The sequence below is a fragment of the Ahaetulla prasina genome, chromosome 9, assembly GCF_028640845.1.
Source record: "Ahaetulla prasina isolate Xishuangbanna chromosome 9, ASM2864084v1, whole genome shotgun sequence".
Lineage (NCBI taxonomy): Eukaryota > Metazoa > Chordata > Lepidosauria > Squamata > Colubridae > Ahaetulla > Ahaetulla prasina.
The window spans coordinates 10,957,358-10,970,425 of record NC_080547.1 but is presented as its reverse complement, the minus strand read 5'-3'; the positions used below and the strand labels follow the sequence as shown (position 1 = coordinate 10,970,425).

At 46.3% G+C, this 13,068-nt stretch overlaps 1 protein-coding gene across 1 annotated transcript; it reads left to right on the top strand.

Annotated features, from left to right (window-relative positions):
* The first annotated feature begins 2,024 nt into the window (after positions 1-2,024).
* Positions 2,025-13,068, top strand: C9H11orf52 (chromosome 9 C11orf52 homolog). The gene is made up of 4 exons (XM_058194681.1): positions 2,025-2,139; positions 8,042-8,082; positions 9,333-9,379; positions 10,655-13,068. The coding sequence occupies exons 1-4, from the start codon at positions 2,108-2,110 to the stop codon at positions 10,904-10,906; spliced, it is 372 nt and encodes a 123-aa protein (XP_058050664.1). The 5' UTR covers positions 2,025-2,107; the 3' UTR covers positions 10,907-13,068.

Sequence of the window (13,068 nt, the reverse complement as noted above, 5' to 3'; positions counted from 1 at the left end):
ACTGATAGCATAAATCCCTGCCCCCCCCCCATGCCCAGCTGAGCCACGCAATCATCAGAGGGTTTTTTTTTCCTTTTAAAAGCATTTTTCTTCAGCTTTTAAAATTTTTAAAAAATGCTTTTAAAAGTAAAAAAAAAAGCCTCTGATGATCGCGCGGCTCAGCTGGGATCATCAGAGCTTTTAAAAGTGTTTTTTTACAACCTCTTCAGCCAATAAAAAAAATGCTTTTAAAAGCCTCTGATGATTGCAGCTTAGTTGCCTGATTGTCAGAGGCTTTTTTTCCTTTTAAAAGCAAAAAAAAAATGCTTTTAAAAGAAAACAAAAGCCCCTGACGATCAGGCAACTCAGCTGGGATTGTCAGAGCCTTTTAAAAGCATTTTTTTACAACCTCTTGGGCAGCAAAGCTGGCTGGGGAATTCTGGGAGTTGAGGTCCACCAGGCTTAAAGCTGCCAAGTTGGAGACCCCTGTTCCAGAGGGTGGGGGAGGGGGTATATAAGCATTTTTGAACATCTCCTCTGAGGTTTCGTCTACCTGGCCGCTGCCCCCTCCTGTTAGCAAAGGGTTTTCATTAAAGAATGAAATGAATGACAGGGGTCAATCTCTCTGCTTCTACCTCTCCCCCTCCTGCCAAATGATGGGAGGTGATGGACAGGCTGGGCGCCTGGCAGCCAGGCCTCTTTCCCAGGGTATCAAAATCTGGGTTGTGGGGGGGGGACGGCTCCAGAAGGCCACCTGTTGCTGCTGTTCTCGGAAGGGTTGCCCCCCTCCCCATTTAACAGCTGCACGTATTATAGGGAGCCACAATCCAACAGGGCTGGCTGCCCCCACCCCGCCCTGCAACATGCAGCCTTTCCTGTTGGATGTCCTGTTTTTCTGCTTTCTTTGGGGATCTGGGGAGGGGGGAAACGTAGGAGAGGATCTCCAGGGATCTGGAAGGAAGCCACCAGGAAGATCTGCTGCTCGTAAAAAGCTCCCATTCTGCATTTACAAAATCTTGTATTGGGGAAATAAATTTTTCCCAATAAATAAATAAATAAAATTAAAATAAAATAAAATAAAATAAAATGGGTAGAAGCATCTTTCTGGGGACTGTGCCAGCAGCACAGGAGGGGGGTTCCATAAAATGGAAAGTGGGGCAAAAAAGTCAAAATGGCAGCCACCACAGTGCCTCCAACTCAACACAGCTTCAATGGCAGCATTGTGGCCCCACCCTGGCCCTGGCACGGGCCCCAAATCAGCTCCCCCAGTGGGGACTTTCTGGGCGGAGAAGGCTCCCCGACTCTTTCCTTGCGACAGCTTAAAGGTTGTGGGTGATGGGACTGGAATGACTGGGGATGATGGGGCAGGATGATGGAATGATGGTTGTGGGTGATGGAGCAGGAGGGGGATGTTGGGGGTGGAATGGTTGTGCACGATGTGGCCGAATGCTGGAAGTGGAAAGGCTGTGGATGATGGGAATGGAAAGGTTGTCGATGATGGGGCAGGAGGGGGATGCTAGAAGTGGAAAGGTTGTGCATAATGGGAATTGAAAGGTTGTGGATGATGGGGCAGGATGCTGGAAGTGGAAAGGTTGGGGATGCTGGGAATGGAAAGGTTGTGGATGATGGGGCAGGATGAGGATGCTGGAAGGCAAAAGGTTGTGGATGATGGGAATGGGAAGGTTGTGGATGATGGGGCAGGATGAGGATGCTGGAAGGCAAAAGGTTGTGGATGATGGGAATGGGAAGGTTGTGGATGATGGGGCAGGATGCTGGAAGTGGAAAGGTTGTGGATGATGGGAATGGGAAGGTTGTGGATGATGGGGCAGGATGAGGATGCTGGGAGTAGAAGGGCTGTGGATGATGGGGCTGAGAGCGCTCCGGAGGCTCCCCGCTTGTCGGGGCCGTGGGAAGGCGAGCTCCGCGGGGCCGAAGGTGGGACAACGCCCCGACTGGCCGCCGCCCCCCGCGCCGCCCGCCAGCGCCGCCAGCAGAGGGCGGCCGGGAAACCCGACACCTCCGCCCTCCTCCTCCTCCTCCTCCTCGTCCTCCTGCCCGCCTCCTGCTCGCCCGCGGCCGGGCTGCCATCCCGGGGCCGAGCCGGGACCAGGAAGCGGCGCCCACCGCCATGGGGAACCGCTGCGGCTGCTGCGCCGGCCGGTGAGTCTGCGGAAGGGGGGGGGGGCGGGAGGAGGAGGAGGAGGAAGACCCCCCCCGGCCAGCAGCAACCTCTGCCCATGCACAGAGCGCCTCCCGCTTCCCCAGCCGCTCCTGCCCGGCCCCTCCAGCCCCCCGACCCACCGACCGACCACCGCCCCCCGGCTGCCTGGCTGCCTGGCTGGGCTCATCGCGGGAAGGAGCCGGGAGGGCTCGGGGGGCGCCTGAATGGAGCGGCGGGGGGTCGCGGGAGGGAGGGCGGTGCCCCCCTATCGGGGCGGGGGCTTCTGCGCTCCTCTGCCAGCCGCGGACGATTGGCTTTGTATTCCCAGAGAGAGGCGGGCGAGAGGGGAAAGGAAGAGGTTTCTGGGAGCGGCGCTCGGCTCAGCTGGCGCGTCTCCCTGGCACACACACAACACACAAATGCACACAGACACAAACACACAACGCCCACACACACAAATAAATACACACACATAATACACAATTACACAAACATACACACACAATACACACACACAAATACACACATACACACACAGAGGTAAACACACACTCAGTTAAGCACACACACAAATAACAAATACACACACATAATAGGCATAATAGTTTTACTATTTTAAATTGGGTTTTTATTGTTTTAGGGTTTTAAATTTTTTAAATTTAAATGTCGGCCTTTTTTTGTGATTTGCTTTGTTTTAAATTCTGGTTTTAATTGTATATATATTGAGTTTTACCCTTGGCTGTACACCGCCCTGAGTCCTTCGGGAGAAGGGCGGTATAAAAATGTAATAAATAAATAAATAAAATAAATAAATAACACACGCACAAATACACAAACACACACACACAGACCACACACACACAAACACACAGACAAACACACACACACATAACACACGCACATAACACACACACATAACACACACACAGGCAAACACACACAAACACACAGACACAAACACACACACAAAGACGGACGCTCTCTTGGGGCCATTGGCCAGGAGAGAAACTTTCCTACTCCCTCCCCTCCCCCCCCAGTGGAATTTGGGATTTTAGCTTCTCGACCCCAGGAGTCTCCAACCTTGGGAACTTTAAGACTTGTGGAATTCAGCAAGGAATTCTGGGAGTTGAAGTCCACACATCTTAAAGCATCTACGTGCTGGCTGGGGAATTCTGGGAGCTGAAGTCCACAAGTCTTAAAAGTTCCCAAGGTTGGAAACTCCTCCTTTAAGACGCTCTAATTTTTTTAAGTGGGGGTGCGGGTCTCCTAAAGTTCTGCACCCCCCGATCCTGGGCCGACTCAGTTTGCCTCCTAGCAGCTCATCCTTTCTGGGAAAAGCGGAGCGGAAACTCCGCTTCGCTTTTAGAAAGAGACGCTTTTAGCTCCGTGGGAAAGGCGAGCCAGCTGCTGCTGGGGCCAAATCGGAGGAATCAGCGTCACTTAGCGGAGGTGCACGGAAGTGTCGCACTGTTTGGGGAAGGGGCTTTAATTCTGGCAATTCATCTTGGCTGATGTGGAGGGAGGGGGCATCACTTCCCTCCTTCCCATATGCCCATCTGGAGCCCCCCCCCCAAAGATGGCAATATTTCCCTTAGTCCTAATTCAACACTGTCAAACTATTGACTAAATCTGCACTACTATCAATCTTCTCATCGTTCCCATCACCCATCTCCTCCCACTTATGACTGTAACTTTGTTGTTTTTTTTAATTTGCATTTTTATCCCACCCTTCTCCAAAGGCTCAGGGCGGCTTACACTATGTTAGCAATAGTCTTCATTCTATTTGTATATTTATATACAAAGTCTTAACTTTTATTACCCCCAACAATCTGGGTCCTCATTTTACCTACCTTATAAAGGATGGAAGGCTGAGTCAACCTTGGGCCTGGTGGGACTTGAATCTGCAGTAATTGCAAGCAGCTGTGTTAATAACAGACTGTCTTAAAACTCTGAGCCACAGAGGCTTGTATCCTTACGTTTATATTGATATTGTTTCCTGATTGCTCTTTTGTACCCTATTTGTACTATCATTGTTGTACCTCTCAATGTACATAAAAGAAAAGATACGTTTTTCAAGAATTCTTTCTTTTCTTTTATGTACATTGAGAGCGTATGCACCAAAGACAAATTCCTTGTGTGTCCAATCGCACTTGGCCAATAAAAAATTCTATTTTATTCTATTCAGCCCTCGCCTCCTATCAAGAATCACCCCAAATCATGAAATGGGTGGAGATCTATCTATCTATCTATCTATCTATCTATCTATCTATCTATCTATCTATCTATCTATCTATCTATCTGTCTATCTGTCTATCTGTCTATCTGTCTATCTATCTATCTATCTATCTATCTATCTATCTATCTATCTATCTATCTATCTATCTATCTATCTATCTGTCTATCTGTCTATCTATCTATCTATCTATCTATCTATCTATCTATCTATCTATCTATCTATCTATCTATCTATCTATCTATCTGTCTATCTGTCTATCTGTCTATCTCTATCTCTATCTCTATCTCTATATCTAATCTATGCCTTCCCTGCTGAATGGTTCCTTTGGAAGCGTTGATTTTTTTTTCTTTTTCATAAAAAATAAGAACTCAGTGCTTACAATAGTTATTTACTACATTCATACGTCGAGGTCAATGTTGAATTTTGGGGGTTTTCTTACGTGGAGTGGTATATCCCCAAAATTGAACATTGACCTAGAATGGTGTTTCTTAACTTCCGCAGCTGGAAGACGGGTGCTGACTTCAACTCCCAGAATTCCCTAGCAACATAGCTGGCCGGGGAATTCTGGAACTTATAAGTCCACGCCGTCTTCCAGCTGCGAAGGTTGAGAAAAGGATCTATTTGAGGCGGTGGGCTGAATGGTGGGGGGAGGCAGACTCTGCCATCTATTTCTTTCCCTCCCCTACAAAGAGAAAAGCGATCTGGAAAAGCGACCTGGGCCCTTTTCATTCTTTGCTTGAAATGCCAACCATGGAGCGCCAATGATTATGACCCGCTCCGATTCAAGGCTGAGCTATTTAAGGCAGTCTTGGCACTGACCACCCCTGCTGTTCCTTGTTCCTAAAAGGGCAACAGGCTCTTTTGTCTTTCAGGGGAGATGAAAAGGGCTGCAGGAACAACCCCCCCCAATCCCTCTGGAGTGGGGAGGGAAATGCCCCTGAAAGGGACAGAATAGGGTGGGGGGGAGAGTCTTGAATTCCCCACCATCAAAGAAAGCTGCAGAACAGCTCATCTTATTTAGAGGAGAGTTGATCCTTCTTCTTGTTTGGAGGGCTGGAAAAAAAAGGTGGGGGGGTCTGTTTAGGGCGTCTGGGCACGATGGGTTTGTTGGTTGCTGCATCTTTTTTTTAAATTATTATTTGAATTTATATCCCGCCCTTCTCCGAAGACTCAGGGCGGCTTACACTGTGTTAAGCAATAGTCTTCATCCATTTGTATATTATATACAAAGTCAACTTTTATTGCCCCCAACAATCTGGGTCCTCATTTTACCTACCTTATAAAGGATGGAAGGCTGAGTCAACCTTGGGCCTGGTGGGACTAGAACCTGCAGTAATTGCAAGCAGCTGTGTTAATAACAGACTGCATTAGTCTGTTGAGCCACCAGAGGCCCTTCATACCCATCTGGATATTCCCCCACGCCGCCGTCTTCCTTTCAGGAAGTGGGGGGAGTTGAGGCTACACAGACTAGAACTGAGTGTCTGTTCAACAGAAGGTCATCCAGCTGCTGTTTTGACTCGCTGCCCGGAGAAAGAAGGGTGGGGATGGGGGATTCCGCCACAGCCAGGGGTGGGCTGTTGGGGGTTCGCAGGGGTTCGGGAGAACCTCTAGCTAAGATTCTGTGCAGTTAAGAGAACCCCCAAATCCCATTCCTGGCTGGCCCCGCCCACCCCGCCCCTCTCCTCCCAGGAGTCCCCACATGGCCCGTTTTGGATGTAGGGCGTGCGCGGAGGCTCAGGGAATGTGAAAAACAGGCCTACTGGAAGTGGGAAGGCCAGAAATGGGGCCGTTTCCAGCCTTCAGAGGGCCTCCAGAGCCTGGGGAGGCCCTTTTCACCCTCCCGGAGGCTCAAGGAACGCCTCCAGAGCCCGGGGAGGGCAAAAACGCCTCCGTACCGTGGTGCAGGAAGCCAACTAGGCCACGCCCACCATGCCCACGCCCACCCAGCAACCAGGCAGAGAACCCCTTGCTAAAATTTTTGAAGCCCACCCTCCCCGTTGCCATTCTCCTCCCCCCCCTCCCCAACATCCCTCTGTGGCTTTCCGTAAGTGGCGGAAGTTCACGTTGCGCCAACCTCTTGAAGGAGCCCAATCATTTTTTAGTACCTTCTCATGTTCAAAATTTTGGCGGGCCACGGTGGTGGGGATGATGCCAACGGGGAGATAGAAGGCAGAGCATGAATGTCCCCCTCGGGCAAGGAAGACCCCCCCCAAAACAATAGCGCTTTGGGGCCCCTGACAACAGCACTGACGACATGAAGGAGCAAGCAGGAAATGTTTTTTTAAAAAAAGTATTGTATTTAAAAGCTACCCCGTTTTAAAGGCATGCCCATCTGTCAGAAAGGACAGACCGGTTTGGGGTAAGTCGAGCCAGGAGGTGAATTCCCTGCACTCTTTCATGTCTTACGGTGCAAGTTCTCAGACCTCTATTCTTTTTTTCCCCTTTTTTTTTAAATATCTCATTTTCTTGTTGCTGGGAAACTGAAATGGAATTGAATGTGAAACGCAACAGGCAACTTATTCAGAAAGCCACTCCTTGTGCTCCAAGCGGCTGCCAAGTCCCAGGACTTCGTAATGTAGAGAGACTGAATATTGTAAGAGGTGGGACAGCAGCAGCAAAGCCCGAACTCTGGGAGTTGAAGTCCACAAGTCTTAAAGTTGCCAAGGTTGGAGACCACCCCCAGCTTTGGAGGGAGGTTTCGAAGTATTTCTAGCAGGACTCCCCGATTCTGTGACAGCTCAACTCACAAGATTCGTTTCTCTCGCTGTGTACATATATATATATACATCCGAACTAGACTGTGTTGTTTCTCTGTGTTGTATAATATGCGTGGGTATATACATAATTTTACCGTGTTTCCCCGAAAATAAGACCCTGTCTTATATTTTTTCGAACCCCGAAATAAGCACTTGGCTTTATTTTTGGGGAGGTCTTATTATTTTGGGGTGCGAGGAGCAAGACAGGGCTCCTCTTGCCGTCTTACCTGATTTCCAGTTCTGCGTTTAAATATTTTCGGGAGCAGGTGGGAGGCTTATTTTAGTGCATGTGCTCAAAAGCCCGATTGGGCTTATTATCAGGGGATGTCTTATTTTCGGGGAAACAGGGTATATTTATTTACTTACTTACTTACTTACTTACTTACTTACTTACTTACTTACCTACTTACCTACTTATTTATCTTGCCATGTTTATGTAGTGTAAAATTGGTGGTGACCATTTGAGAGCTGTGTGCAATGAAATTTCATTTTTAATGTAAGCCAATTAGTGCACATTCAAAGTGACAATAAAGTTATTCTATTCTATTCTATTCTATTCTATTCTATTCTAGTCTAGTCTAGTCTATTTTCTATTCTATTATGATCCACACAGACTTGCTGTTTTGTTATTCCCTTTTTGGCCTTTTGGCTAACTGTAACAGTAACAGTCGGAAGGGACCTTGGAGGTCATCTAGTCCAACCCCCTGCTGACGCAGGAGACCTGTGCTAGGGATTCGAACCGCCGAACTGCCAACCTTTCGGATCGACAAGCTCAGTGTCTTAGCCACTGAGCCACCTAGTCAGGCAACAGATCAAGTGTGTTATTTGCGAAAGAGTCATGAAACCGCTGTCAGAATTTGAATCCTCTCAAAATTCATTCGTGCCTCTTTCTCTCTTTTCTGAAAACAGCAACTGCCCTTCGCTGTTGAAGAGGGACAAAGGAAAACCAGGTAAGCCATACAGATGCATTTATTAATTTATCCCATTTACAGGCCCCAGTGAGTCTGGATAGCCAGCATGAAATGGCAGCAAGGCCAAGGAAACTACCATGGCCACAGGTTGGAAGTGGCTGGGCCGACGTGAGAAGGGATCTAGGAGAGGAGAGTGCAGAAATATTCCAGGGCGAAGAAATAACTGAATTCAGTCTCTCTGCTTAGGCGTCGTTTTCCTGAGAGTAAATAAATAAATAAAAACTGCCTGGGGGAAACTTATTCTTGCAAAATACCTTTGGCGAGAGTTTGCAAAGAAACAAGCAGAAAATTCCAGCAATCTCGGGATCCTTCTGCTGGGCTGAATGTTGACATGGGCATTGTAGTCCAGGACACCTTGAGGCTTCATGGGAAACGGCCCACCAAAGGGATGAGTTGGGGCGGGGGCCTATTGGGTTAAAAATTTGCAAAGGGCATAATGAAGGTTCTTGGCACTTAGCTGAGGATTATGACAATGGCATCACGAATCACATTCATCTCCACCTCCGTGAATTGTTGTTTGAAATGGTCTGTCTGTCTGTCTGTCTTTCTTTCTTTTTTCTTTCTCTTTCTTTCTTTCTTCCTTCCTTCCTTCCTTCCTTCCTTCCTTCCTTCCTTCCTTCCTTCCTTCCTTCCTTCCTTCTTTCTTTCCTTCCTTCCTTCCTTCCTTCCTTCCTTCCTTCCTTCCTTCCTTCCTTCCTTCCTTCCTTCCTTCCTTCCTTCCTTCCTTCCTTCCTTCCTTTCTTTCTTTCTTTCTTTCTTTCTTTCTTTCTTTCTTTCTTTCTGGTTTTATTTCGCCCTGAGAAGTGTAGTTCGGGGCCAATTCTTTTCTTTTTGCTTAGAAACAAAGGAGCAGCTAGCTAGGAGTTGACATTCAACGCAAAATAACGCCGATGTGCGGCTTGAAAACTTGCATTCTGAGAAGGCAAACCCACAACAAAATTTTTGCATAGTTTGTAATCAGTTAAGGATTTTGAAACCCAAAATCCTTAGTTTCAAATCTCTGCATCTAGGGGGTTAGATATGATTCTGGATTTAAATACAGATATTCTTATCCAGGTAAGCTGTGGAAATTTCAGTCTGCTCTCCTATTTTCTGAGATTTAACTGAATTCCCTAAATATGAAAACAGCCACAGGGCCTTGGAGTTTTCTCATTCTATTCAGATTCAAGGCTTTTGTGATTTCAAGCGATGTCAGTTCAGCAATTATCACTGTTTTTTCTCCCCTACAGATACAAGAATCAGTAAGCCGAGTTTACAGACGCCAGAAATCAATAAGGTAAATAAATTCCCTTCTCGGGGAGAGAACTTCCTTTTTATTCCATAATTAGTTTTGAATTGAACCATAATTTACAGAATAAAAACATTCGAAGGAAAAAGAAAATACAGATAACCTTGACTTACAACAGTTCATATAGCAACCGATCAAAATTACAACAGCACGGAAAAAAGCGACTTAAGACCGTTTTTCATACTTACGACCGCTGTCATCACGCGATCAAAATTCGGACGCTTGGCAACTGGGTCCTATTTATGAAGGCCGCAATGTCCTGTGACCTTCTGGCAAGGAAAATCAATGTGGAATCCGGATTCGCTTAACGACCGTGTGACTAAATTAACAGCTGCTGCGATTCACTTAACAGCGATGGCCGTAAAGATCATAAAATGGGGCAAAATTACACCCCTGGTTATACGTAGTCCTCTACTTATGATGACAACTCAGCTCAAAATTTCTGTTGTTTAATTTAACCCCAAAGGTCTGTCCTATGGGGTGCAAAACTGACTTTTTATGTAGCTCCCCTTCCTGGAGGGCAGAGTTAACCCAATATTTATTTCATGCTCCTGTTAAGGAACGGAGAGCGAGCGCCAGTTGGGTTGTAAACCTCTTATTTCTAAAAGTTTGACCTGAGCCTCAGTGATTTAATAATAATAATAATAATAATAATAATAATAATAATAATAATAATAATAATTATCATTATCATTATCATTATCATTATCATTATCATTATTATTTAATTTCTATACCGCCCTTCTCCCGAAGGACTCAGGGCGGTTTACAGCCAAGTAAAACACAGTAAAAAGTACAATATACAATTAAAACCAATTTTAAAAAACCTATTCAATTTGGCCCATTAATTAAAATACACAGTAAAACCATAAAAAACCCCATTAAAATTACTAATAGTTATTAATTTTATGCCAGTCCTGCATGGAAGAATAAGTACGTCTTCAGCTCTCAGCGAAAGGTCCGGAGGTCAGGAAGTTGTCGAAGTCCTGGGGGAAGCTCATTCCAGAGGGTAGGTGCTCCCACGGAGAAGGCTCTCCCCCTGGGGGTCGCCAGCCGACTTTGTTTGGCTGACGGCATCCTGAGGAGGCCCTCCCTATGGGAGCACACAGGTCGATGGGATGCAAACGGTGGCAGAAGGCGGTCCCGTAAATACCCCGGTCCTAAGCCATGGAGCGCTTTAAAGGTGGTAACCAACACCTTGAATTGCACCCGAATTGAATTTGATTTCTCTCTTTCTTTCTCTCTCTCTCTCTCTCTGCCAAGGGTCTTGAGGTGGGCCCAGTCTATGACGATGTCTCGGAGTTCCCCGTCTACGCCACGGTGAGCAAGCCGAAGAACATGAAGCTGGACGAAAGCAGCGTGCATTACGCCGACATTCAGGTCTTCGCCAAGCCCCGCGAACGCTCCGCCCAGGAGGTGAGAAACCTCCAGTCGCAGAATGCGACGGAATACGCCACCCTCAATTTCCCCCGAGCCCCCCTGAAATACGACAACAAGAACGGGACTCTGGTATAAAGATGTTGTTAAATGACATCAGAAACCACAGGTGCTTTCAAGAAAAAAAAAACAACCTGCAATCTGGATCAGATCAAAATGGAATCTTGGAGGAAGGATTATTTTCTAGAGTGGGGGGGCGAGAAAATTAGCCCTTTGGGCAGTGGGATAAGTGAATAAGTTGCAGAGGAAAAATGGCTTCTTGGATCATGTTACCAAGCAAGAGAGCAAACTGGAGGGCGAAGCCCAGCTGAAATACGGCCGTAAGCAACATAAAGTTTTGCAAGATTTTGTTCTCCAAGCAATCATTGCAGGATGTCTTTATATCGAAAGGGCTTGTTTTTTGATATAAAGGGGAGGGGAGGGGGGAAGCACACTACAGAAAACTTTTGAGGGTGTGGAGGGGGTGTCTTCGCTTGGACGTTCATTTGCAGCAGTTCTTGGAGCAAAGGACGTGTGAAATTTGGCAGGTGTTGGAAATGTTCTCCAATTGGTAAGGGAGGAAATGGCTACGGATTTTCTTGGTGTGTGTAACAAGTGCGTGATCCCTTCGGCAGCTCAGCTCATGAAGAAACAAGGATCTCTTTTCACCAGACTGAAAACCTAGCTCCGGGGTGACCAGGAATGGAGCGAAGAGAAGATTCCACGTGGTGGAACTGGATCCAGGAAAAAGACAATGATGTTGTAAAATTATGCAGATTCCTCACGTGCTAAAATTAGATTATTTTCGAGGGGAAAAGAGGATCAGGGCCCCCTGTTGCCTTCTTAGAGTGTGTATCCTTGGAAGGAAATGGTTTGGAAATTATGGCGGGTGACAATTTTGGCAGAAAGGGTCACCTGTCTTCTTTCCGCACGGCGAGATCATTGGCCTGTCTTTCTTGAAAAGCAGTATTTCTCAGTTTTGGCCATTTTAAGATGGGTGGGCTTCAACTCCCAGAGTTCCCCAGCCAGTGTGGATCAGACAACTGAATAAAGAAGTAACAAGAGTTGGAAGAGACCTTGGAGGTCTTCTAATCCAACCCCCTGCTCAAGCAAAAGACCCTCGATCATTTCAGACAAACAGTTGTCCAATCTCTTCTTAAAAACCTCCAGTGATGAAGCACCCACGACTTCTGGAGGCAAGTTGTTCCATGGATTAATTGTTCTCACTGTCAGGAAATTCCACCTTAGTTGCTTCTGGCCTTGTTTGGTTTCCACCGGTTGCTTCTTGTCCTGTCAACAACGATGGTAGTAAGACGAGAGATCAGCAGAGAAGGAGGACCATTGAAGAGACTGACGCAAGGGGTAATCCTGTGGTCACCATGTTTACAAAAAGACATGGGAATCCTTTGGATCGCTCCACCCCTTGTTAAGCTACTTCCCAACTCCTCTAGAGCCATGGGACTGCAGCTCTCCAATATTTGGGAGATATTTAAATGGAGGAGGATAGCCTAGTGGTCACAGTGGACTCCCAAAAGGACTCGCAATGTCGGAAGAGCGAAACAGCCTAAAGAAATCGCCCTTGGCTCTTTTGCTTTGCTGTTGGATACACACTACTGTTGAACTTCACAATATTGTCACAAATAAGTCGGTCTGTCAGGTTTGTTTGTCTGTGTGTTTTCACAAGCTAGTGAAACTAGGAATGGAAGGCGTGAGATTTGCTTTCCAGATCCAACCTTGGACTGTCGAATAAATAGGGTTTGGAGATACATCAGCTTGCCTGCTGTGGAAAATATAAGGAAGAAAAGTTTCTTTTATCCGCAGCTGCTCTGCAGAATTTTTAGCCTGCGAAAAACGGTCTAGTTTACACCTTTGGCTAAAGAGGTACCATATATTTAACAGCTAATCCAATGTTTTGTGAAGAAGCGCAAATAAATTGCCCTAAGTAACAGAGGAATTAGCTTTTTTAAAAAAACAAATGCTAAATAAAAGAAACGTGATCCCCGGTTTTGTTCTAAAAAAAAATTTCCCCCAATAATTTATGTTTATTATTTGCACTGAATTTTATCAATCACGAAGACATATTTTCTGTGTTTCCGAATCCTATTTGTATTTATTGAACTGGAATCAGATCAGATTCGAAATTGAAGCGAGATCGCTCAATGCTCGACCCGCTCGAATATTATTTTAAAAGGATCACAGCGCTAGTCCTCAAGGCACCCGGAAAAAAATCTGAAAGATGTTATGAAGTGTGGGTTGTTGTT

Bases quoted from the DNA above. Each gene is read 5' to 3' on its own strand.
- C9H11orf52 (XM_058194681.1), top strand. From the start codon at position 2,108: ATGGGGAACCGCTGCGGCTGCTGCGCCGGCCG. The intron at 8,083-9,332 runs GTAAGCCATACA...TCTCCCCTACAG, and splicing joins GAGGGACAAAGGAAAACCAG to ATACAAGAATCAGTAAGCCG. The intron at 9,380-10,654 runs GTAAATAAATTC...CTCTCTGCCAAG, and splicing joins AGACGCCAGAAATCAATAAG to GGTCTTGAGGTGGGCCCAGT.